Source organism: Dendrobium catenatum, unplaced genomic scaffold (genome assembly GCF_001605985.2).
Source record: "Dendrobium catenatum unplaced genomic scaffold, ASM160598v2 fragScaff_scaffold_542, whole genome shotgun sequence".
Lineage (NCBI taxonomy): Eukaryota > Viridiplantae > Streptophyta > Magnoliopsida > Asparagales > Orchidaceae > Dendrobium > Dendrobium catenatum.
This window is the reverse complement of record NW_021319004.1, coordinates 5,126,106-5,153,569: the sequence shown is the minus strand read 5'-3', so window position 1 is coordinate 5,153,569 and position 27,464 is coordinate 5,126,106. Positions and strand designations below refer to the sequence as shown.

The 27,464-nt window shown below is 33.6% G+C and overlaps 2 protein-coding genes and 1 long non-coding RNA gene across 3 annotated transcripts in view; all 3 read right to left on the bottom strand.

The window, feature by feature from the left end:
• The window catches only part of LOC110093949 (decapping nuclease DXO homolog, chloroplastic), a 56,958-nt gene extending 39,439 nt beyond the window's left edge, over nt 1-17,519 (bottom strand). Inside the window, exon 1 of the mRNA XM_020819021.2 lies at nt 17,069-17,519. Within this exon, the coding sequence (XP_020674680.1) occupies nt 17,069-17,420 (352 nt within the window). The 5' untranslated portion in view covers nt 17,421-17,519. The remainder of the gene's footprint in view (nt 1-17,068) is intronic.
• Nucleotides 17,520-22,272: 4,753 nt separating this feature from the next.
• Nucleotides 22,273-23,481, bottom strand: LOC114579591 (IAA-amino acid hydrolase ILR1-like 6). The gene is made up of 3 exons (XM_028694687.1): nt 23,102-23,481; nt 22,874-23,002; nt 22,273-22,636 (listed from the first exon to the last, which is right to left on the bottom strand). Exons 1-3 carry the CDS (start codon nt 23,192-23,194, stop codon nt 22,619-22,621), a joined length of 240 nt encoding a protein of 79 aa, XP_028550520.1. The 5' UTR covers nt 23,195-23,481; the 3' UTR covers nt 22,273-22,618.
• A 1,022-nt stretch (nt 23,482-24,503) lies between these two features.
• Nucleotides 24,504-26,326, bottom strand: LOC114579590. The gene is made up of 7 exons (XR_003700659.1): nt 26,245-26,326; nt 25,909-26,159; nt 25,636-25,836; nt 25,469-25,562; nt 25,317-25,403; nt 24,886-25,196; nt 24,504-24,798 (listed from the first exon to the last, which is right to left on the bottom strand). It is a non-coding gene; the product is annotated as an uncharacterized LOC114579590 (long non-coding RNA).
• Between the last annotated feature and the right edge of the window lie 1,138 nt (nt 26,327-27,464).

The window sequence follows — 27,464 nt, the reverse complement described above, 5'->3', positions numbered from 1 at the left end:
ATCAAACAAAATAAAATCAGCTATAGACGAATTAGAGAAATTAATGAAAAAGATTACTTAAAATGCAATACCAAAAAAGAAAATTTTAAGTTTAGTTACGCAAAACAATTGTAGATACACAATCAAAGAAAATCTGACTCTGTAAAACAATATTACTGATGAACAAGCTAAGGGAAGCACAAGATGCTCAAACTGCACTTTACAATAAGATTTTGAGGATTGAAATCCTCTTTACCAGATGGCATGATAGAAGGCAAGAATCACAACCAAATAAAATGCATGTCTAAAAGAAAGATGAACATGAAAAATGTAGCTTTATGGTAGAAATTAATTTAGTTTTGTAATCTATATGGTTTTCCAATAAGCAAAACATAAGGAGCAGCATAGGTCAAGGTTTGAAATTAGGTAATAGGATATTGAAATGTTTTCTTTTCGTGAGGGGAGGCGCAAGCCCCATGACATTTTGAGACAAGAGCTAATTTAAATCAATAAATTAATTAAAATATAAATAAGAAGTAACATTATAATATCAAAATAAGATGGCAAAATAAGATCATAAAACGTCAAGTAATATCATAAAAAAAATTATACGAGAACTAAATCAAAAGCATAAAGTCTAAGATAAGCTAGTAAATATAAACAGGTCTAAAATTAACAATTCCATTCAAACTCAATTCAACATAGACAAGAAGTTGTAAATCAAAAACTATGAATTCAAAAGTTCCTCCCACTTCTATCATTTAGAGGGTCTTCATCTAAATGATTATTATAGTGGATTACTCTCTCTCCTCCATCCTAACTTGTATCAACCATGTATTAAAAAGTGTTCATGACGCACGCCTCAAGGCACATGAGGTGCCAAAAAAAATTCTAAGAGACTTACTTATTTTTGTTCTAATGGCTTACACCTTTTTTGGTTAAGGCTATATATCAAGGCTTTATTCCTCGAGATGTTTAAGGTTGGCACCTCAAATTAATAAGAATAAGCAAATCGTTATAAGATATTATAATATGTTTAATATAGCTTATATTTTAGTCCGGTTTATATTTTTCAAGTTAGTCAAGAGAGAGAGAGAGAGAGAGGGGGGGTCTGTGAGTCAAGCTAGAAAGAGAAAGCGTCGAGGGAGAGAATAGATTGCGAGTAAGTTGCTATAGCTATGAGTATGGAGAGTGTTTTTGCTGCTACAAGCACAGGAGGGCTACTGAGATTGCAAACGAGGGAATAGGGAAGCGAATGGGGGAAAGGCCATTACAATGGTGAGATTGAGAGCACATTCTTGAGCGGAGTAGACAAGCAGGTTAGATTTCATCTCATATATCTTACTTATATTTTTAAATTTTCTTTTAAATGATTTAATTTGATTTACATTATAGATTTTTTGTATTGATTTTTTTTTAGAGTTTTTATTTTATTTTCATTTTAGCTGCTTTTATTTTCCTTTATTTCTTAATTTTCTTTTATATTATTATTTTTAGTTTATTGCAGTGGTCAGTGGTGCTAGAAGAAAACATCCAACATGAAAATATGGCACGCAGGTTTGAAATAAAAGGAGAGGATGCAAAAAAAAGGCTATGATTAATAACAATGCAAATTTTGTGATAAAATAATTATTGATGTTACTAAAAGAGTGAATAATCACATAGCTTGCACGTACTTTGATATTTGAGCATGTGAAAAGTGCCAAATTATGATAAAAATGAATGTGTAGAATATTTAAAAAAGCATACCACCTCGAAAGAAGTAACTCAATGACATATTGACTTGATAAGCACTTGGAGATCGAAATAGTCGAATACATCAAAAACAATTAGCGAACAATACAATGTCATACATATGATGTTTAAAAAGCATAACTAACAATCAAATCGCTCAAATAATGCATGTTCGTACTTTTGAGATAGTTGAAAACCTAAAATAGACACCCATATTGCTTAGGTCATCGCACAAGAAAAAATTAGGGAATTATTCACACACAAGGCAAAGATGCAGTTTCGATGTATGTGAGAGACAAGAGTATTGTGAGAGAGCAATAAATGGCATTATTATTAATTTTTTTTTTAAAGTGTAAAAGACCAAAATAATCCCTCGGTTTCTAATAAATACTCAATTTGATCCCAGACTTTCATGATAACCCAATTTAGTCCTCCAACTATTAAAAAATATCTTAATTTGATCCAATGGACAAAGGTAACAATTAAAGACAAACTTAAAAGTTGTATGTGAGAGTATTTTTGGTATTATGATGTATATGATATTATATTATTTTTTTATATTTTTTATTGTTTATCTTATTAAAATAAAAAGAAAAATAATAATGGAAGTTAACCAACTAAATAACAATAGTAAATAACTAATAACCCTCTCTCCCTCGCCAATGTCATCAAAATTCCGGAAACCCCCTGCACCAAATAAATGACAAAGTCGCGGCCAAGAGCTTGTGGAAAGCAAGCATCGACAAGTCCTATGGTCTGTGAAGTAGAGAGTTGTATGGAAACCCACTTGAGAAGTCAATGACGGGATTAAAAATAAATAAGTGAGGAAGCCATGATTTAAGCTCATGGTAGAAGGCATTGGTTGGACTGGCAACAAGCGAAGAAAAATAGGAGCATGTGAGATGTACGAATTTTCGTTAAATCTCAGTTGAATCTTGCTACTAAAAGTTTTCGAAAACTCCATTTCTTCTCGCGACACCCTCATCGACAACCTCCTTCGTGATCGAAGACTTCGCCGCAATTTTTCTCACTCTCCCTCTTCTTCTATCTCACTCTTTCTCTTCTTCTCATTCTCTAAACCTCTTATTTTATCTCTCGTTCTCCAGCTCATTCCCCTCTTTCTTTCTCTCTTACTCTTAAGGGTGTGAATAAATGGCCAAACACGCCAACCCAACTCGAAAATTCTGGGATCGAGTTAACCCATTTAATAAATAGTTAGGTTCAAGTTGTGTTTTTCGACCCATTTATTAAATGGGTTGAACACGCTTTTGACCTAAACATGATTCGTTTTAATATCTTTTTCCTTAATTTTTTTACTTGTAGGTATAATCTTCTTATTTTTTATCAAATATCCTAAACTTTATAGTCAATAAGTTATTAACAAAATTTTAACCAAAATGGATTAAAGGATCGGGTTCTAGTTATTTTTTTTGACATGTTTATTAAATAAGTTGGGTTCAAGTTAACTGGATTAATGTCAAGTCAATTTTGGGTCAGACCCAAACCAGACACGCCAACCAGTTTTGATACCCCTACTCACTCTCTTTATTTCTTTATCTTTTCTTTTACTCTCAATCTCTCACTCTCTTTTTCTCTCTCCCTTCCTCTCTATCTCTATCTCTCTCTCTTTCTGGCTCGGTATCTCTCTCCCCTTCCTCTCACTAAAAAGAAAAAAAAAAAAAAGAGAAAAAAGAACAAAAAAAGAAGAAAAATTATGTATTTATATCATTGTCTCGTATCATTGTCTCGTCATGCACTCGCAATTGTCATATCATCACTTTTTCACACCAGATATAATGCAAACTAAGCTCACACTTTCCTATAATTTCTCGTACACATCTTTCTTGATGAGTTGGGAAAAGCCTAATTACTTGCTTACTTTCATGCAAGTGGCCCATACATGTCATTCTTAGTGCAATGGAAAAAGAAGCCGTGTCACCACTAAAAATAAGTACCCATACAATTCTTGAAGCTACAGGAAAATACTATTTGCAAAGTTTCCATACATGTACAAAACCCATGCAAACCTTTTTGGTGTTGTGAGAGTAGAAAATACAACCATGGTGATTACACATCTCATGTACGCCTTTTTTAACATGGTGGACAGGCCTAAACTCCATGTGGATCTCCCTTATATGGGGGAGATGCTAGAAGTCTGCTAAAATTTATAGTGAAACAAACTTGCATAGAACTAAAAAAAATAAAAAACAAGAATATTCTGGACCATATATGCAATAAAAAAAGAAAAAACAAACAAACAAGTATAAATTGTAAAATAAGAATAAAAAGAAAATTCAATAAATGAAAATGTTTGGCAATAATTGAACACAAATTAGACTTACAGGGGGTTCACAATGAATTTGAAAGATTCTCACCAAATAAAAGGACCTACAAAGAACTTGAGAGCACGTTTAGGAGCACAAAACATTCTAAATAATATAAAGAACTCTCCTGAATATTCATAACCCTTAAGAACTTGCTCGATGAATTGAACTTGGAATGAACATAAACTATGATGGGCTTCTTTTTATGAGAGAAGTGACACTTTATGGGGCCAATGCAACTAAAATATAAGCAATAGACAGATAAATTGTACCCTTCTGTACACACAAAATATTCCAACTTATGACACTAGCAACCGAATCCACAACACGCACAAAAGAACATAATACGAGCAACAATGAATTTAAAATGAAATCATTGTTAAATCTCAATGGTCCATTGGCTTTGATCCCATAGCTAGGATGGAAATCTGTGGGAAGCTCACCTATTACGTACTAGCCATCCCTTGGCATTTAGATCCCACAGCTAAGATGAGAATCCGTGGGAGGATCACCTAGATCCATTGGCATTTTGATCACATGGCTATGGATAGGGAAAGGAGGTTAAGGCTTTGACGGGGAGAAGGGGATGATGCCGGCGGCTTGGGGAGGCGTTGGAGAGGGAGTCGGCAGTGGAAGTAGGGAAGGAAGGTAGAGATAAGTCGCGAGCCTTGAACTCTTCCAAAGACTGACGGGTATTGCATTTACCCTCACCTAGGGTTCTCTTTCTTCTCTCAAAGCTCACAACATTGAAAAAGACAAAAGCTAGAATTTTTATTCATCAAATCATTAACCAAATACAATAAGAGGGGGCCCTTATATATAGGTCTCAACATGACAAAAGAAAAGGATTAAAGTGCCCTCATGACTAGAACATCAAGCTAACTACCCATAGGGGTAAAATAGGAAAATTGAAATATAAAATAAATAATACATAAAAATGCATCAAAAATAAAGGCTCCTGATCGTGGCCATCGATCCCAAATGCCTCCTCTAATAAACATGACAAAATCACCTGGTGATGTCCTCATCACAATGCATTCACTTGAATAGCTGCTACATCAAACTCTCACACATCTCAAACAGTTGCATTTATATGAATGATTTCCAAATAAAACAAAGTGGTATAACCTATTATAGGTCATGGGTTACACAAGTTCCTTGAGCATTGTGCATATTAATGAACATATACACGCCCGAGAAAAAATAGTGTACCTGAATAAGCAGTAAGTCCCATGCATGAACAGTATATCCCGTGAATAAAATTTTTTTATATGAGACAAAGCAATACAATATTGTATGTCATAGGTTGCACAGACATTTCGATAGCCGACAGGAGAGTATAATGCGTTAAATAACCAAAAGCAATTTTAACTACATGTTCTCCAAGTGTATCATGCAAACACCAAAAAAAGGTGAAAATATTTTAAAAATATGTGATTGGATAGTGTCAATGCACCAAAAAAAACATGCAAAAATATCAATAAAAGTACAAGTGCACTATACAAATATATTCAAAATCAAGCAAGTGTGAAAGTGCATCTAGAAACACATAAGTGCATCATACAAGTGCACCACACAAGTGCACTAAGAAGCATGTATGGGCACCAAAATCAACCATATCCAAATGTGCTCTGATGAATATATGAAATGCTCAAACTTAAGATTTTATAATGTTGCACTAACTAAAAGTGATATGAATATGAACTATGTCGCTTGATGGGGGCTGTGGAGTTATATAATAAATTGTGAAATATTTTAGGGCTCTATCAAAATCTAATAATTCTTAGGTTTTCTTTGATATAAAAATCATAAAAGCCCCACTTAATATGTGCAAGTATATATGCCGAATCAAGTAATATAATGATATAATAGAATATCGATCCCATGAGAAAGATATGCTCACTTCCAAACACTAGTACTGTCTACTAAAATTACAACAATTATCCAGCTCGATAAAAATAGATGTTGTGGAGATTCAATCACTTAAATAAAATTAGATAAAGATAATGAATACATTATATGGTATAATGTTTTGGACTGATGAATTTAAATAACATATTTTTTTCTAATGGTTCTTTTTTAATTGTGATGTTATTTAGAACATATATAATGTCCACCGACTTCCTACATTTAGATCATCTCCTTAAATATTTAGTATATTTCATACCCTATGCCTAGGCATGATGCATACTAATTCAATAATCCTGGTCATGCCTTCTTCTCTTCGTTGAGGCCCCATATTACACCTCATTTTAACTACACATATGACCACTATGTACATTAAATGAAGATTTGGTAATATTGAAATATCTTTTTAGTCATTTAAGGAATAATAGAATTCATTAGTACTACATATGATATTTACATCATCAATCCAAAATATAAAATTTAGTTAAACATGGAGTAAAATTAAAGCAAACTCATTTTCATTAATAGCATGGTAGAAAGAATATACAAGAGATATATATCACTAGAATGGTTCAATGGATCTCCTTAACAATCCTCTTTACTTACATATTTACTTCCACAAATACAAGATAGACACTCTAATGATGGTATCAAGTACTTATGAAAATTCCCTTAGTTGTCACCCTACGCGAAATTCAGAGCACTCTGAATTATACTGAAATTATCTAAACGATTGAACTCCTATAAAAACATAACACAATGAATATTTATAAGAAAACAAAAAGTAGGCATCTATCGTTGTGGCGTTAGAAAGATCAGCGCCGCTATCCCCAACAATTGAATTGACGCCGCTGCATTGCTTTTCTGGTTCCTCCGTGATGCTTGCTAATGTGAATCAGTTACTTAGTGAACAATCGCATCATTTCACTAACAAATCGTGTCCTTGGGAAGTTATAACAGCTACAGCACGGGACTACTAACTTTCGAATGCTACAACACCGAAAGAGCAATTTTGGTGCCGAGGCATTATAAATTGTATCGCTGCATCGTTGTCCGACAGAGAACATGGTGCTGCAAAGCTGAACTTTGATGTTGTTGCGCAGTCCGACTGAGAATTTGGTTCTGCAATGTTGATATTCACACGCTCTTATGATGTTTTTTATGGCGCTGCGATGTTGTTTGTTCCGACACCGCAGCGGTATATGAAACTTAAAATTTTATGCATTTTATGAATTTTTTTGCACAATACTATTAAAACAACATATTTTCATAGAAAATATAACATATAAAATAACATATTATTTACATTTATTAAATTCTCTCCAGCCTAAACTCTTGCTTGATCTCAAGTAAATAAATATATTATAATTCTGATTAAATGATTAACCAAAATAAAACTTGATAATTTACAAATTACTAAAATATAAGATAACACATCACGATCAAGAAATAGTAAAAATGAACAAGATTATAATTCTATTTTAAAAAAAAACTAATAATTACACTAATCAATCACCCTTATTATTGCTTAAATTGAATTTACATATTATAGATTTAATTATTATTTTTTTTTTATTTTTAAAGTGAATAATGTAGCTTAATGATTATATATGTTTATGTTAAAATTTAAACTTTGTTAGTTCACCTTCATTTGTATTAGTTTTCTTATTTTATGTTTTAAGAATTTCAGTATAAGAATGAAATCAGATTCTAAGCTTTTACTGATATAAATTTTCTAATGTACTCATCTTTTTTTTTCTTTTAGAACTATCTTCATAGTTTTTTCCTCTTTAATTTATTGAGTACATAGTTAATGATTTTGAATATCAATTTTTGTTGTGAACAATCGCGTGGCACTTGCTGATGTGGATCAGTTACTTAATGAATAGTTGCATCGTTTCATTAACAGATCGTGTCTTTGGGAAGTTACAACTGCTGTGCCGCGGGGCTGCTGACTTACGAATGCTACGGCACTGGAATAGCGATTTTGGCGCTGAGACGTTATAGAGTGTGTTGCTGCATCGCTGTCCGAAAAAGAACATGGTGTTGCAAAGCTAAACTTTTGATGTTGCAGCGCTATCCGACTGAGAAATTGGCGCTACAATGTTGATATTCAGGCGCTCTAGTGATGTTTCGATGGCACTACGATGTTGTTTATTCCGATGCCACTACTCTATATGAAACTTAGAATTTTATGCATTTTCTTTATTTTTCCTGCACAATATATTTAAAATAACACATTTTCATTGAAAATATAATACATAAAATAACATATTATTTATATTTATTACCGCTTCAGGAAGCATGCAATCAATCTAAAAATGGTGTAATAATGTTTTAAACTCACCAACTCTTCCAAAGTTACATTCACCATAGTGCTCTTAAGCAAATCATCCTATATATTAAGTAAGATCGTAAGACCATATTACAAGTATGATCCTCTTCCTTGTAATGATAAAAGTTCACAAGACTTAAAAAACCATTACATATGCCAATACATAGAATCTAAAATTCATTAACATGTTCATATTAAGCCTTCAATGCCTCTTATGAGAATATTTATTATAAAATGCCAGCTCTATTGGGGTCACTATTTATATAGTATCTCATAAAGTTAATAGCTAAACCTAATCCATTGTAAGCAAGCAAGCAGCATTAATATTGTTCAAATAAAAAAATATAATCATTCAAATACACAGATAATGGACACGTTGACCAAAAAATTTCAATTGAAGGGGACTTTATTTTCCACAATACCCTTAAATCTTTTCAAAAATGCTACATGCCAAATGGTGTCAAAGCTACTGCTTTGGCTATTATTCCGAAGCACAAAAATGCCACAGCTATTTCGGATTACAGACCTATAGCTTTATGTAATGCTATCTACAAAATTGTTGCTAAGGTGTTAGCTGAAAGATTGAAACCGGTGATGAATTTGATAGTCATGGATAATCAAGCAGGATTCGTTAAATCTAGAGTATCCACTGATAATATACTGCTTGCTAATGATATCCTTTATTTTGCTGGTAAGAGTAGGGGCAAAAAGACCTTCTGTGCTAAACTGGATAATAAAAAGGCTTTTGACTCTGTTAGCCGTGAATTTTTGCTGGCTCGTTTAGTCAAAAAAGTTTCAATAATCTCTTTATCAATTGGATTAAAGCATGTATTACTGATGTAAATTTCTCTATTGTGCTAAACGGGGCTCTAGAGGGCTATTTTCCTACTACTGCAGGGCTTCGTCAGGGCTGCCCTCTCAGTCCTTACTTATTCTGCTTAGTGATGGATGCTTTCTCCAACCTTTTGTAGAGTAGAGGCTTTAGAGGCATTGCATTTGATCAATACTCTCTTACTCACCTGTTATATGCAGATGATGTGTTAATCTTTGGGGAGGCCACTGTGGAGAATTGTATCATTTTGGCCAACATTCTCAGGGACTTTGCTGATACTACAGGGTTACATGTCAATTATGAAAAAAGCGCTATTATGTTCCCTAGAACCCAAGATAATGCTCATGACATCTGTCAAACTCTAGCTATTCATAACATTATCAGTAAAATTACATATCTAGGCATCCCACTATCGTTCTATAGTCTGAAAATAGAAGATTTCTTGCCTTTAATGGACAATGTCAATAAGAAAATGAATGGATGGAAGGCCAACTTATTATCTTTTGCGGGCAGGCTACAATAGATCAAATTTACTATTCAAAACACAATAGCTTATTGGATAAGGGGTGCTATCTTACCTAAATCTGTTTACAAATTCATCAAAAAAACCAGCTCTAGGTTCTTGTTTTTTGGTGATTCTATGACTGCAAATAAGCTCCATATGGTTTCATGGGATAAAATTTGTAAACCCAAAAGCAAGGGAGGCCTTGGTATCCCATCCATCCATGCTATGCAATTTGCGTATAATTGCTCTATTATTTACAGGATGTACAATTGTCCATCGCCCCTTTCCAATTGGCTACTTTATCAATATAAATCCCCTTGGAGACCCTTACTGAACCTGGCATCAAAAATCTGGAGAACTATCTGTAAAACTGCTGTTGAAATTAAACATTGCTTTAACTTCAATATTACCCAGAATTCCCCTGTATCCTTCATTTGGGATCATTGGTACCACAATGTTACTATCTCTGAGTTATTAGGGGGTATTTCTATGGAGCATTGCCATAAATTTTGTTTGAAAGATGTAACTTCTGGCACTAACTGGGTTCTTCCTGAATCTAACCCTCTCAACCTGAGAAACATGATTGCTGGTAATTATCAGATTGGGGAACCTGGACCTTCTCTTCTATGGAAAAACCAGAGTACTTACAAATATAAAAGTTTCTTAGATGAATTTTACTCGGATATTCAATCTTGCTCATGGTATAAAATGGTGTGGGCCAAAAGGCATATTCTGAAGCATTCGGTATTTGTATGGCTGGCTCTTGTTGATGGTTTAAAAACTGCAGATGCACTTCTTGTGAGGAATATTACGGTGCCGGGTATTTGCAGTTTGTGTCACTATCACAATGAATCTGTATCCCATTTGTTCTTTGAGTGTTCCTATACATTCACCATTCTCACTGAATTCCTGATATGAAAAGCTTCCTACTCAGGCCCTCTATCATGCAGGTTTTAGACTGGGTTAAAGTACATCATCAAGGCAATGCGAAGGTGAAAAACTTTTATTTTGTGATTGTATGTTGTGCAATCTATCATATCTGGAAAGAAAGAAATTGTAGGATGTTTGGTAACTCTTCTAATTGTTCTAAATCTCTGCTGTTTAACATTAAGAGGAATATTTGTGAGAAAGCTATTAAATGGGAGAATTCTTGGGATTTAGTGGAATTGCTGTAAACTGCCAGGTTTCCCTCTGCCTGGAACATTATTCTTCTCTCGGCCCAGACATTACTGTTAGTGTGATGAGCCTACCTGGACGATGATGACAGTCCCGATGACACTCCGTATTTTGTTTCCCTTGGAGGGCCTTTGGGGCAACCAGGGAACGTGTGCTCTCTTTCTATTTTCATACAATATCTGAGTCCAGGTTCTACACAGGCTGGGGAATTTTCTCTGCGGTTTAGAAATGTTATCATTCAGTCATTTTTGTCCCAGCAGATCATTCAGTAAAGCTTTTTTGTAGGTATCTAACTGCTGGTGTGGCTATGTTATGCTGTCATTGTTTTTTAATGTTTTTTACTAGAATTTTTCCCTGATTTCTGTAGCTAAGGCTGATATGCAGTTATAGGTTTTATTTTTGTTATGCAGCATTTTTATGCTGATAGTTTTGTTAACTACTGCCGACAGGTTGTGGTAGTAGCTAATCCTTTTCTTGTATTCATTTAGTTTGAAATGAAATGGGCCTAGGCCCCAAATTTCCCCAAAAAAAAATAATAATAATTGGATCAAATTCAAGTAAAAATATAAAGATGTCGAAAAAATTCACAAAATCCAAAATTTTAATTTGAAATCCATCACGTCAAGGATGTAAAACAATAATCCATTCACCTTCCATAATAATTTAACAAGGGTAATATATTTAAGAGTAACATTAGCTCACAGAGAGATAATATCTTGTTGAACGCATCATTATGATCGATATATAAATATCTCACACTAGTGATGATGTGGCATGTGTTTTTAAGTCAAATACTAATGATATGACTAGAGTCCACTGACCGGGTGATTTCACTATAAAAGGCACCATTAAATTATGGTTACAATCATATCCCACGCAATGGCTTTAAATTCCCTAAGTGGTGAATCATATTATACACTTAATATGACATCAAACCGTCTATTAGATAAAAACCGATTTAAATTGTTCCACTCAGATAAACATCCACCCTAAGCTATAAGTCCCCTTAGACGACACAACCCATGGCTGCTGAAAAAATCCTTTGGTTGTCGTTTATCACCGCCAACTAATTAGACCAAGGACTATGATAGCTCAAAATGATAGAATTATGGGACCTTGATTGTGTTCATCAACACCATCTATTTATGCTCATGGAGAGATTTTTTTTTTCAACTTTGAAACCAACTACTACGATTATATGTTAAGCACTTGATGCCTATGTAATGACTAACCTTGATCGAAAGTTGCAATTATAATTGTCTTCAAAGGTCAGCACTTCCTTAGTGACTTCAGTAGTTTCCAACATGGATTCCCTCTAGACAACTACCAACATGGATTCCCTCTAGACATTAAGTTGGAGAATTTCTTCTGCACATTTTCCACTGCTTTTAGATAACACTTCCTTAACTGCAACAAGTCACCTCTCACAATCAATATATGATTGCTTTTCTGGAACAACACAGTGATATGATATATAGAGACGACTGTCTGGAATGTGTTCAACAATGGTCAACAAAAGATAGAATTGCAAAAAATCCGTGCATCGATGACAATGAAATCAGATATGGTAGTAAACTATCTTTCTCCACCCTAAGCAATTGGCAAAGAAATCACTCATTCTGTCTCTCTACACTTGCTAGAGAAGAGAAAAGGAGGGCTGGAAGTTGGCACAAGGCGAGAAGCGTCAAGGTTCATCTTCTTATAAACACTCTTGAAAATAATATCCACATAGCTATTAGTGTATTAGCATAATACCCAAAAAAGTACGCATAAACATTCCTTAAATGTTCATCTATTTTTCATTAAATCCTACTTTTAATTCCAAGCATTTTGACATAAAGAAGTATATGTAAAATATTAATCTAATTATTTAATTGATTGTATTTATTTACAGTTTATGATTTAAATGACAGCAAGATTAAATACTAAGTATTAGAAAATTATTAATTAGTATGTACCTCAATTACTGTAGCAATTCCACTCAATTACTGTAGCAAGTCCACTTAAACCGGCATGTATAAAGCTGATGGGAATCCTAGGGCTAAGAATGACTGAAAAGAGTTTAGTAGAATTAGAAGTGTTATTATTATATTAATAGTGTGATAAGTTTTATTTTGTGGAGGCTTTAGCTTCTCTTTTTCCCCATACGTCCCTCCTTGGACATCGAAAGCCAGCTGCAAGCTGAGGAGCGTGAGCCACTTGTTGGGACTGCTACTATAAGCTGCTTTGAAGGAAAATTTCATAGAACAAAATTTCTGAAATCGGGTTGCCGGAATTCAGTATTTATTGAGGCTAGTTGTGCGGAAGAGTAGGGAAAACTACTGCGGGCTAAGTTATTGTAATGGGTTGTTGTTTGTAGTGAAGAAAAAAAAGGTCAACAAACAAAAATGTGCTAAAGTTAATTTTTTTTTTAATTTCAGGTTTGTTGAAATTAAATCCTGGAATTCAGCTCAAATGCTGAATTTAATTGCTGAAATCAGTGTGTGTACTTAAACAAATATTTGGAGAGGAGATAAATGCTGTTGTTATTGCTGAAAATCTATAGCTAAAATCAGTGGGGAATTAAGAAGAAAGAAAAGAGAAGAAGAAGTTTAGGAGAAGAAAGAGAATTTAAATGGAATGAAGAAGAGTACAATTGAGGTTGTATATTAAAAGAAAAGAAATCGAAATACTTTAGGTGAACCTGTTTACCCAACTATTTTGGAGGATGAGGTGAGATACCCAAACTATGTTATAGGAATTAGTAAAAGCTTTATGTCATTGCAATTCATATCTACTATGTTTATGATAGCATTTATTTTTAGTTTTCTTCAGTTTATTCTTGTATGAATATGTTTATAAATAGCATACACATGAGGGTTAAAATGGATGTTAAAAATGATTGCTATTGAGAAAGTAAAAGAAGTCATATATGGGGGATAAGCTCGCACAAATTAAGGCGAAAGACCTAACAAGGTAAGCCTACACTCTTAATTCTAAAAGTGAGAATTTAGACACAATCTTGAATGAGAGAGTAATTTCAATTCTAAAAATTAGGAATCTGGACCCAAACTTGAATTGAAAATTTGAAATAGTGCAAAAGCCTATAGTCATCATTTGACTTGTCTAAATGTATTGCATTTCTTATGATCAACATAGAATTCTCATGTGTCCTCCATAATTGTTCACCATGTTATTACTAATTTTTATATATTGTTTGTATATTTCATTGAGACATAGCTTATTGTAGTAGTTATACTACAGGTAAGAGAAAAGAACCCGTAGGGCATTAAAGGGGTAACGGTTCTTTTGAGTGTACATATGTTTTGGGTGTACAAAGAGATCTAAAAAGAGATCTGAATGATAGTTGTGTAGACTTTTGGGTATGTAAGTAAATTTTAAAGGTTTTAGTAAAGCTATGTATTTCTTTCGAGATGAATATTTTATAATATATGCTTCCTATTATAAAAACTTTAAATGGGTTATAATTAGTGTTTTGAGGATAGTTTGAATATACTTCTTTTTGTTTTTCTTATTTAATTCTGCTATCTGTGTTTCAGAATGGGGATAAGTAAGAAGATGTCTATTTAGATTCTCCTTCTCTATCGCACTCTAGATTGACTATGGGGGAAGGGTTAAAATGGGGTGTGACAATTAGGATGCTATCGATTTAATCGTTTGCAATCAACGTTGTGACAACCACCGCATTCATTATATAGATCATTATTCGTTGATTGATTAGCTTCCGTGAAAGTGATGGGAACGACCTTGGCCATAGGCACCTTCGAGGTACTAATGGAGTTTATTCTCCCGACCAAAGTTGTTTAAAGCTAGGTCGATAAAAATCCTCTTCACCAACCCCTCCATAAATTGTAGGAACACCCTAATAATATGAACCGTCTGCATTAAAACTGGTTCGTTGAGGACTTCCTCCATAAGTGCCATGGCCTTCTTCCTATATCAGCAAGAACAAACTCTATAAATTTACCTACCTTCATTAATTCCTCCACCAAGCTTTGGAGGGGGTGATATTCTTTCGCATCGTGGTTGTAACTATGATGATACAAGCAATACTTCAATTTGTCATAAAGTTGTCCTCATAAGTGACCTCCTGTCCTCTTAAAGAAATCTTTATTCTACATTATTTCACAAAAAGTTAGCAACCGGCATAATGGAGGTGGCAACAACCTATGGTTGCGGTGATCATCCCATTGCTCTTCATTTTGTACTCATCCTTTGAAAGGATGAATTCATTCTATGATCATTGTAATATGTCCTCTCAACCCCTAGTTCCTGAGGTGACTTCTTGGTTCCTTGGGAAATTGCCTAAATTTTCCTCCCATATGACCTTCTCCTTTCTCCTTGTCGTTTCTGTGGCAATAGTCTCCATGTTATACTCCTTGGCAATATTAAGACTATTGGCGAGTTCCAACAATTCAGTCAAAGTCACCAACTGGTGCAAGCCATGTGCTTACCTGAATGGTCCCTTGCACAGACTTTAAGTTAGAGTGGCTCAGGCCACAGCCAACTCTAAGCCCTTTACAACCAACATTTCTTTTTGGAATTGGGTGATGAAATTTCTCTGCAACTCACCCAGTTTTTGCCTCATTCACAATAAGACCTGCAAATTTCTTAGATTTTGTGCATTAGCGAATTAAGTGATGAACATTCTCTTAAACTCGATAACATAAGTAATCACATCGAGTAGAAATTACGAGAACCACCTCAAAGACAATTCCTTAAAGGTTGTGAAGAATAACATACACTTCAATGAGTCATTGATGTCCATTAAAAAGATTGCCAACTCAAAATGAGCATCTTGATTGGCATGATTCATTTTTTTTCTTATACAAATCTAAGTGAGTAATCTTAAATTTTGTTGGAGGCATGACCTCAATAATCTCTCTTGAGAAAGCATTCACTAGTGGGGACTTCCTATTCTCAATCCATCTTTCCTCTCGATGAAGAGTTGAGATCCACTCCTCGCCATATGAGTGATAAGTTTCTTCAGTAATTGGATTAGAGGTCAAAACTCTAGCTTCAGAGAGTCCCCTTATCCTTGCCCTAGAATTAGAGGATCCTTCTAGCAACTCCACTCAAGGAGTGATTCTCAAAATTTTCTCCAGCACACCAAGATCATTCTGGTCATCACACCAAGATCATTCTGGTCATCCTATCTTGGAATTTAGCAAGCTGCCTAATAGTTAAAAATCCTTTATTATTCTTCATGTCGACAGATTCTTCTCCACCTCTTTGTTGTTGTTCTGCTTTACGTAGTAATCTTCCTCTAGCTAATGGCATGCTCCACACACACCACACATTTTAAGATGTTAAATTTAGAATTGTCTGTGAATTACCAAACTATATTAAGAAAACGGAGTAAAAATAGAGCGGAGAAATAGAAGAAAAAAATTATAGAGAGGGAAGCTCTAAGACTTCAGTAAAATGAGCTTGAGTGCAGAAAATTGCTTAAATTGAGCTCATCTCTCACTCCATATTTATAGATTTGGGTTGAGCCTTGAGCATTGCAAATTTTCTACTATATAGTTATACATAAACTAAGAGTAAAATATAATAGTCATGTAGCCCGATTATAATATCCGACTTGATGGATTCATCCATCAAGCTCCCAAGAAGTCATTGCCTTGATGTGTATTGATGATTAAATAGTTGAGTAGTTGATTAATAGTTTCCTTAAGAAGTCATCCATTGAATAGTCGCTAGAGCCGACTTCAAAGATGTACTCACTAGAGCCAGCTAATAGGTCATATTCACCTACTGAACGAGTTTTTAGAACGTAGTTGCCTAATTGAGGTGAAATCATTTGTAGCGTGGCAAATCCCTCTCGAGTTGAATCCGAGTAGAATGAATTAGCTTGGGTTTAATCAAATTAACTTAGCATGAACCGGGCTGATTTGGTTTGAACCTAGTTTATTAAATATTTGGATGTACAATATTCTCAAGTCATTTAAATGAAATTCTAGTTTGAAATGAATTCATAACCTAATGAAACAGATAAACCAATCAAAAGTTTCTATTAATATGCAGCTCAATGCCGGAAGCCTTTTGAGACAACTCACGGTTTCGAATCCAACGGAAGCAACAGGAAGCGACTTTCTGGAAAAACACAATCTTCATTTCAACGACAATAAGGTAAAGCAAGGCTGTGCGCCAAGCCTAGCTTATGCAGCATTGCACTTTCCGTGATGAAGAAAAAATAAAGGCTGCGTTCTTCCAGTGCGAGAAATCAAATAGAAACGAAGCAGAATACAAAACCCCAAGGCGTGGAGCCTTACCTGGGACCGTAAACGGGCTGCGAGCCGGCGTTCGAAAATAGTCTTCGTTGTCCGAGCCAAATAGATCTCCCTCCTCAAAATCCTCATAAACGACTCTATGTGAGGCGGACTCGATCGCCTCCCCCTGATCGCCGTCGCCGCCGCCGTCGCTGGAGCTCCGGCTACTACTCCTGGCGCTGCTGCTGCCACTGGAAGAGGAAGATGACGACGGCGAGGACGAGCCTGAAGAATCGTGGCTACCGTTTTCATCGTCGTCGCCGCCTCGATGCTGCTCAACTTCTTCATCTTCCCCCTCCTCACCTTGTTCGTAATCGTCTCCGTAGACGTCCACGTCCTGATCGTGGAAATCCATCCTTTCGGATTCGCCGGGGAAAACGAGTGTAGTGCGTTCCGGGAACTTGCTAACGATTTGGAGCGGAATTGTGCTTATTAGATTTGGAGACGGAATTGTGCTTATTAGACGCTGGGCGACTCTAGATTGAATGCGATTGCACTCCGCGAAAATTGGAAATATGCTTATATCTCAAAACATCTATGATATAAATTTGGCCAAATACTCAAAAGATTTTTTTTTACAAAAATATTTTGAATAGTTGATATGATGATTTTTCCTTCTTATTTTATATTATAATCAGGGGTGGAGTTAGTATTTTTTTGATATGGATGCACAAATCATTAAAGTATATTCGAGCTTGGGACCGACATTGATTGTTTAAAAAAAAATTAAATTATAAAAAGATAGAAAATGTTATAAAACAAAAAAATTATATATCATGTATAATTTCTCCTAGTGAATCTTTATTTTTTTTGAAATCTTTATAATTTCTCCTAGTTAATTTTTACGACACACATAAATAATTATGTATTAATTTCATCAAACATGTTATTAAACTCTTGAAGTTGCATATCTATAATAGTAAAAAATAATTTGATTTGGTAATGATGTTTATTTATTATACTTTCAGTGTGACGCCTTGATCTTTCTCACATCTCAACCGAATCAATCATGTTTTGAATGTTAATGATATTCTTCTCAAAAAATAATTCAAGTTGTTTAAACAAAGTGTCACACACATCATTTCTCACATTTTGAAGCTTTTATTTAGAATTCTTTACCAAAGTCATGGTATTTATAATGTCATGATCATTTCTCTGCAGTATTTGTGATAACTCATTTGTAACTCTTAATAAAGTCTTCATCATGTGCAAATTCATAACAAATTCAAAACTTTGCATAGATTCAAGTACGGAATATGCTTCACCTTTTTTGTCACTACTAGATCCCCTATACGCCATTATGTTAAGAACCTCTATAATAGACCCAAATAGAATAATTAAATTGATAAGTGAATTATAGTGGGAACCCTAATGAGTGTCTCTTAACCTTTAAAGAATAATTTACTGATTTAAACATCGACATTTTGTAATTCCTCCACTTTCGAGTTTATAATAATTTTATCATAATATTCTCCTCTTAATGTCTCTTTTTTTGCATGAACTACCAATAATATTTAAAAAATTGATCACAATATTAAAGAAGGAAGCAACTTGGACGTGATTTTTTATGACTACAACTAATACGAGTTGGACTTGGTGCCAAAAATAAGCTGAAGAGTTTTCTTTCATGATCAATTTTTTTAGTTCATTAAACTCGCCCCACATATTGTTTGCTCCGCCATACCCTTATCCGCTTAGCTGTACCACACTCAACTCATACTTCGCAAAAAGATCTTCAATAGCCAACTATAGTGTTAGAGATGTTGTATCTCCTACATGAATAATCCCAATAAACTACTCAATAACACATCGTCATGTATTAATGTAACGTAAAGTAACAAAAACTTATTTTTTGACTAATATATCTCGAGATTCATCAAGTAAAATTATGAATACATCATTCTTCAATTCATTGATTATAACATTTGAAACCTCAATTGAAGCATCTTTTGATATTTCTTTCTAGATTTTTGGAGATATTAGTTTATTATTTTGAGGAACAATATCCAAAAAAAACTTTACTTATGTCTTCATTATGGTTAGCAAGAAAACACGGAAGTTCAAGAAAAAATTCTCTATTCTCAGAATCATCTGGTTCATCATGCCCACAAAATGATAATCCCTATTATAAAAGAAAATGTATACAATCAGCACTTGCATTTAATAGTGTACGATAATATTTGTGATTTTGCTTAAAAGGTCTTCCAAAAGAAAATAAGATATCAATGTCTTCATTCATTAAATATTTATATTTTCACCTAGTAATATTATGTGCATTGTTCATGTCACCAACATGAATCAAAAATCTTTTTTTTTTTTCAATTTCTAGAACTCTTTCTATTAAAATTGTCACCACTAACATGTTCTCCAATCTAAGATCTATACATATAATAAAACAAACAATACACTACATCATTAGTTATACTATATTATAACCAAAGCTTTATTATCATCAAATCATATGAGATTAAATCTATGAAATTTATCTCCAAATTATGTACGTGAGAATTCATGATCACGTGGTTGACATGATCCTTTCAATAAGTAATATCTCATAACATTATCTCTCTCATTAGAATGATAATCCATTTTTTCTTAATCCAGGATCAGTGAGGATATCCGCAAAATTTATTTCTACATGATTTTGTTTGATTTATATATTATTTCCCTCACGTAAATTTTTATGATCATCTCCTTCAACTTTTCTTTTGAAATATTTATCCATACTAAATTGAATAAAAATAATATTAACAATTTAATCATAACAACAATCTATTTCACAAGATGCTTCATGCCTCTTATCATAGAATATTATATATATATATATATATTAATAATAATAATAAAAAGTAATCACAGTCCAACACTTCAAGATACCATTTTCAAACAAAAATCTTAAATAGATTTAGGCATTAGTAAGTAAATCAAAGAGAAAAATAAAATAAACATAAAATAAAAAGTAATCACCTATATAGAGAGATCCACATTACCATAGATTAAAAACTTGGGGGATGAGAAGTTTGTACCAATCCAAAGAAGTAGGGAAAATTTGGTCCACGAGATCTACTATATGAAACAAAGGTGAATATCTGAAGTGGCTAAATCCCAAACCTCCCTGGTAATTTTCTACTCTTGTTTGACAGTTGCGAGTGACGAGTTCCATCTCACATCTCCACTACCAAGTGACGAGTGAGGTGGGCAAAGGGATAAGGACCGTCGACGAGAGTCTGGATGTTTGACGTTGGAAGGAGGATGCGACACGAGGTGAGGGCAAATGGGAAGCATTTGTACTTCTCTCTTCCGAGAGGATCGAGCTTGTGTGAAGATGCGCGGTCTGAGTTCCTCATATACTTACAGTTACGGGATTTCTATTGGGAAGAAAAAAGAAAAAAAATATTTGATTTAACTTATATTTAATGCATTATAAATAAAATTAATTAGATGTTAATACTAAAGTTAGTGGGGGCCCGTGCCCCCAAGGCCCCCACACTTCATTCGCCCTTGATTATAATGGATAATTTATCTTATCTATTTGATGTGATGATTAATTCCAAGAAATATTAAGGTATCAACACAAATTACTATCATATATACATATTATATGCGAGTAATGTTATGGTGTTTTGTGAGGCTTCTATATCCCCCAAATTATCTAATTTAATCATTCAAAGTCAAACTCACTCACCTTTGAATTCCCACTTTTTTTTAAAACCTTCTCTTAATTAATTTTGAGCCACTCCTATACACAAGGCTTTGTTGATGCTTGAAGGATGGAAACCTAAAGCTCTATCCTTTTCTAGCACATATCAAGTTATCAAACACACTATTTGCAACCTCCTTGTTGAAATTTTAGAGCCTAATCTATTATTTTGATTATTACAAACATTATTAGTCTCATAATTTATTAGTTTCTGCATTATATATTATATATTTTTTTTGTGTGTCACTAACTATTTCAGGTACAATATACACCGAGCTAGATTAAACAAGTTGACTCAAGATAATGCAGCATTAAGGTCTAGTTAGTTTGTAATAAAAGAATGTATATATTTTTTTTTCTTTTCTTGAGTAATTTTATGTAACTAGTTGTATGTTGGTTAAACAATCGAGCACACACTCACAATGGAGAATAAAAATTAAATTCTTGAATTATTTTCTTAATCGTATTGTATGATCCCAATCATAATGTATAATTTGTTAATCTAAAAATTAATATAATGGTTTAATTAAATTAAATAAAATAAAATTAAAACATGATTAATCTTATTATATTACGTTTAATTGTATAGGACAATCAACTATTTTGATAAACCTCGCTATCAAATCTATGTTACCACATTAGATAAATTTGAACTATTATACCGTATAATTAATGAAAGTTGTCAAATTTTGTCCCATAAATTAAGAAAAAGAATCATGTTCAAATCCTTATTAATTATCATATTATTTGAACTAAATCATACAATCTGATTAACCCAAGAGATCACTAGCTGAACCTTGATTCATTCGGAATAATTTTTATTCGATAACTAATTGCATTGTATGACTTAATATCATACAAGATGATCTATGATGGGAATTGAACTAATCGGATAGTATGATCATATTATTGTACTATATAATTAGAAGCATTAAATTGAAAATCAAAGTTTTATTTAAATAGGCCACTTTAATTATTTTACACAATTTTTAAGGGGGCTATGTTAATTGGTCAGAGATATTTTTCTGGGTGCGAGAGTTTTATAAAGGGAGAAGTGTCTCCTTGCTTGAAAGAGAGTCCAAACCACTTGGGAAAGATGGAGAGGTGAGGATAACGGGGAGTTTCCTTGAGGAAGGGGTGTGAGGGAGTCACATGGTTGTTCCTATCAGCTTGCACCTTAGGTCCTTAATGTTATTATTGTGTATCTTTTTGAGAAGAGCTCTAGCACTACTAAAAAATCTGGCTTTCGCAGCATTTTTATGACCTACGGCAGTGGTTTAAACACTTACTAATTTATTTGCAACAGTTTAAAAACCGTTGCACATCCGCTGTATTTGCTTTCGCTACGAAGGTTTTAGCAGCGGTTTCACAAATGCTGCTATAAAAAAGTTTTAGCATCGCTTTTTAACAGGGGTTAAAACCGCTGCTTAATGATAGCACTGGTTAAAAATATATATATAATGCCAAAAAAATTAAATTTTTTTTATCAAATTATAAATACACAAAATTAATCCAAGCATATAACCCTTTCATCGTTTCCAAACTTCATAACAAAGTTCCTTAATTTGAATATCCTACCAAGAAATCATGGAAAAAGTATGTCCTTATGCATAAAAACTTAACATAATATCCACAAATCTTAGTCTTACAATTAAATAATATCCACAAATCTGACGCCTATGTAATAGAAATACAATCTCTGGTAAGAGTAGTTTTCTGGACCCATCATTGGAGGAACATCCTTATATTTCTTTGGACCCAGCAGGCTAACAACCACATTCTTCACATTGACAGTGGGAGGGTAGAATTGTTAATTTTCAAAGAAGTGTACTGAAGCAGAGCATTTATATACACTACTGCATTACAATGACCTGCAAGTCAAAGTTAGATGACAGTAAGCGAGTGGCTATAAGAAACTAAGGCTTCGTTTGGGACGGCTTTCTTACTACTTCTTAAAGCAAATTTTTTGTAAAAAAAATTAAATTTTTGTATTAAAAAGCTGCTTTAAGAAGTAGTTAGAAAGTCATCGCAAATAAAGCCTAAATCAGGTTGTCAATAGTTTTACTAGCATAGAAAATAAAGAGCTTTAAAAATATCTCGATTTGTACCTCCTCTATTCTTTGCCTGAGCTTATGAAGGCTAGCATTTGAGAAAGCTCTAAAAGTTCCGTCGAGGATGGCAGACTTTAGAACCAGGTCCAGATTGCTCCCTCCGTTCACTTCTGCCACTAAGACAACCTGACAAGGAAATGAAAATAATGCTTACAGATGATGAAATGTTAAACAATTATAAATTCTATTGTTTTAGTGAACTAGATAAGGGTATTTAGTGCATACACAAATACTGCAGCAGTAGTTTTTGAGCCCATAATCAAGGTAATAGTAAACGTCCAAAGCCTGGATTGGGGATTGGATAATAAGCATACTCATTGATCCTATCAGCAAAAACTCTACAAATCTGCCAACTTTGATATATCCAAAGCCCCTCCCCTCCAAAGATCTATAGATTTAACTCAGTTAAGAAGACCAAATAATAATAATAATGGGTGAAAGAGCACTAAGCACTTTTTGAAGAGAGTTTACACTAATAGTCTATTTTCCTATTTGGTTAATCCACACAAACATACAATCCATAGGACAAAATCAGTAAAAAGCTGACAGTTTAAAAAAACATCAAATTTACCAACATTAACAAGCATAAACATGAATCACTTACTCTATTAAGCACATCAAAACCGAAAGAAATTCAATATGATTAAACTTATATCATAATGCATTAACAACAAATACCAAATTAAAAAAAAATCAATGCTTTAAAGTCTACTAACACAAAAAGTTGCTTCCATATTACTAACCATTCTATGCTCCATGAGAAACCGGATGATTTCCGAACACTTGATGAAACTAGATTCGAAGTAAAGCCCAGAAAGATTTTGCATCTGACGGACTCTCTGTATGCAGGATCCAACTCTTCTTCAGTGCAATCTTCTGTTGGTTTCTCATGGGAAAGCCTCCAATCTAACTTCAATATTATCAGCATGGGAAAATACATTAAAAAAAAAACTTCTATGAAATAAAAGTAAAAAATCAAAGATCAACTTTCTTTTGAATTTTTACTTGCACAAAAAAAAAAAAAAAAAAAACGCAAACACCACTAACTAAATTAAACAACGACATCAATTTAATTTCTAGAAAATCATTGATAAAAAAGATGAATAGTAGACAAAAGTAAGAAAACTCACCATCTGATTGACGACTTCGACGGCGTCTCCAAGGTTCGATGCCTGGAAACCAGGGAAACCAGGGAAACCAAGGAATGTGACAAGTTGACCTGATTCAGGAATTGTTCCATTGAGCTTATTGTTAGATTGATCAATTTCAGAGAGCATAGTGAGGTGGCCCAAACTTGCTGGGATGGAACCCTCAAGAGAATTATGCGAGAGATCAAGCACAACAGCATATCGCAAGCTACCTAATTCATCAGGAATGGGTCCTGATAACATATTGTGGCCTACATTCAACACCATGAAATAATACATGCTGCCAAGCTTTCTCGGGATTTCACCGGTAAGATGATCTCGCAGCTCCTCACCCATGTTAGACCCCATTTGATATCAATCCATACACAAGAAGATTGACAGCTCAAATCTTTTTCTCAATTTTTACTTGATCAGCAAGTCACTAATGAAAAGTTGTTGAAATGATAGAAGTTTAACATATATAAAAAAAATTAATAAATGAAGCATTGTTGACAAGAATTTAGAGCAGAAATGACAAATTTTGTGCTAAGTAACAACAAAAATCGTTGTACAAATGACATAAGTTGTCAAGAAAACCTTAGAGTGGAAATGAAAAAAGTTTAACATGCATCACAAAAATTACTATCTATAGCCAAACAAAAAATCAAAATTATTTCTAACATTTCAAAACAAACCATCGGCTATACATGATGAAAATATCGTGTCTATGTATATTATTTATTCCCTTCTTCTACACCATGGATGTCAATTAGGCGAAAATTGATCATTATCTCCCTGTTATTAATATAGAAGTCATCAGAAAAACTAAATATGATAAATTAATTAATAAATGAAAATACATAATTTTTTTATTTTACATACCATATTTGAACGTCTTGGTGGCGGATGTTGTCCCTGGTAATTATTCATGAATTGTCTCATCTCACTTTGCAATGTTTGCACCACCTCCGCAAGTCTTACAACTCGATCAAATATAGTATTGCCTTGACTACTACTTCCTGGATCCGTGGTGCTATGAGGAAAATATCTGCTTGGAATAACCCAAAACCTTGTGTTCGTACCCTCCCTGGGTGTTCTAGCCCCATGATCGCCTTGAAGATTTTTTCATTGGCTTCAAAATTTCCATCTTCTAGCATTAACACTTCTTCGGCAAGCATTTCAGAAGCATGTGCCTATATATTATATATATATATATATATATATATAATAATATATATATATATATATATATATATATATATATATAATATTAGCATTCATTAAACACACATGTGAAATGCTTACGATTTTACCCATTTTTGTCTTGCCTCCTCAGATGACCATGATCCATTTTTATGCGTGCAATTGATTTTCCATAATAACAGACGATCTCGTATAGACTGTAAAAACTAAAATTCAATTTCCTTCATATAAATATAAATATATCAATAATTGGAATACATACCGTTTCTTTCTGTCTCCTTACGGAGCTCACCCGACCCATCGTATGCGGACACGTTTGTTTTTTTTGCATTTTCCAGATTTCTTGCTGCCCTCTCCTACAACAAATAATCATCATATTAATTTCAATTTTTAAGAAAATCAATAACGTGATTTATTTAGCTAACTCACTTTATCCTGAGGTTGTGATCATCTACTAAAAAGCTGACACCACTACACTGGATCTACTCCTGCAGGGACAGTCTCCATGATCTCTTGTAATGGTCTACTATCCCAGTGCTATGCCTTCAAATTAGTTTTGTAGTTGCGCCACTTGGCACCAAGAGATTGTAGTATCCAATATTTTATACTTGCGGGGAACTCAAACTTGGCCTAAAGAATGTTAAATGATTTTAATTATCAAACAAACATAAATTACATATGATTATTTGCTATGATATTTACCTCTACTTTAGCTAGCATCCTCTTTTTAAATGGTTCCATACCTTTATTACACCAATCTACAAATGAGATTGATGCCAAAATAGGATCTCTAGCTACAACCCCTAAGTATGAACCAAGCATAATAGACTCTGGCATATTACATGGCACCATATTCTCATTGACTTCAATGTGAATCTCAGTACCTGGTGGCATGCTCTGTATGTCTGCACAAGTAGTTCAGCATCTTTTTTTTATCAGAGCACCCTCATCATCTGAAAAAATAAAGATGTAAGAAGCAAATATATTATTAATATTAAAATTGAAATAAATAAATAAGACTTTTAAGTGAAGAAACACCTATGAGCCAAATTCCATCATCCACCGATGGCACCTGCCGTCTTAAATCTTGAGATGACTAACTCAGAGATTGTTCGTTGTTATTGCAGTAAGTAGCATTTGACAAATCTGGATGCATCGGAGTCGATGCATTATTTGAAGTTCTACTAATCTGCTCTCCACTGGAAGTTCCTCGATGTGTAACTTTTTTAGCACGTCGGAATGAGCTGCTTCCTGTCATTCCTATTAGTATAAACAAAAATCATATGAATGATTATAACTTCATGGACAACAATAGTCACAACACATTTTATGAAATAACAAAAACAAAAAAGCAACTGTTAGCTGCATATTTAGGTTATATATTGTGCATCCGGATGTTCCATGGCACTTTTTTTTACTGTTTTGCATATTTTAATTGTAATTGAAAATGGGCAGAGATAGTAAAGAATTAAACAAAAGTAAAAAAAAAAAAAAAACAACACCTGTGAACTAATTTGCATCATTTTAGTATGTAAAGATTATATCAGTGCAATAGAAAAGAACAAGACCTTTGAATAAAAAATAGAAACCTATAGCGACATGAATTGGAAAAAGACAAAAAAAGTGGTTGCAGTAACAAAAATAAAAAAGCAACAACATGCTACTGCAATGAAAACAATTTCCTATAAATGGTTCAATATGAAACGAATATCTGCACCAAAAATATTGACATTGAACCAAAAACTTTAAAGTCGAGCAAGAATAGAAGTTTTTACTTCCATGTAAAAGTTCGACAGCATCATAGTTCACTACGAAAAATAGATTAAATAGCCAACAAAAATTGGTGTGCAATCAGTAAATGCACGCCATTACCGAGTTCATTGTTATCAGCAATGAAGTAAATGCTCAAAAAAACTATTAAAACACATTCATGCACGCATGAAACAAGATAGGCTTCTTTGACAAACAACGGATACAGAGATGGAGTTTAAATGAGAACTATTACAAGTACAATGTGCTTCCAAATGAAGAAAAGGGCAACTCCACATTCTATGGAAATTGAAGTGGTAGTAACTATTCCCGTCTGATCTGTATTGAACTGTTGCAGCTTGTGCACAATTCAAATATATCCCACCAAATGATTCACCAAAAATTTTGTCATTCCTTTCTCTCCAAATATGATAAATGACAGAGCATGAAGGGAGTAAAAATTTATACAAGATGTAGGGAACCCCTGCTCAATAATACTACCAAAAACC

What these genes read in the sequence shown, in the direction of transcription:
- LOC114579591 (XM_028694687.1), bottom strand. Translation starts at nt 23,194, where the DNA reads ATGAGTATGCTTATTATCCAATCCCCAATCCAGGCTTTGGACGTTTAC. An exon ending in ACTACTGCTGCAGTATTTGT is followed by an intron (nt 23,003 to 23,101) that starts GTATGCACTAAA and finishes TTTCCTTGTCAG; the next exon opens with GTTGTCTTAGTGGCAGAAGT.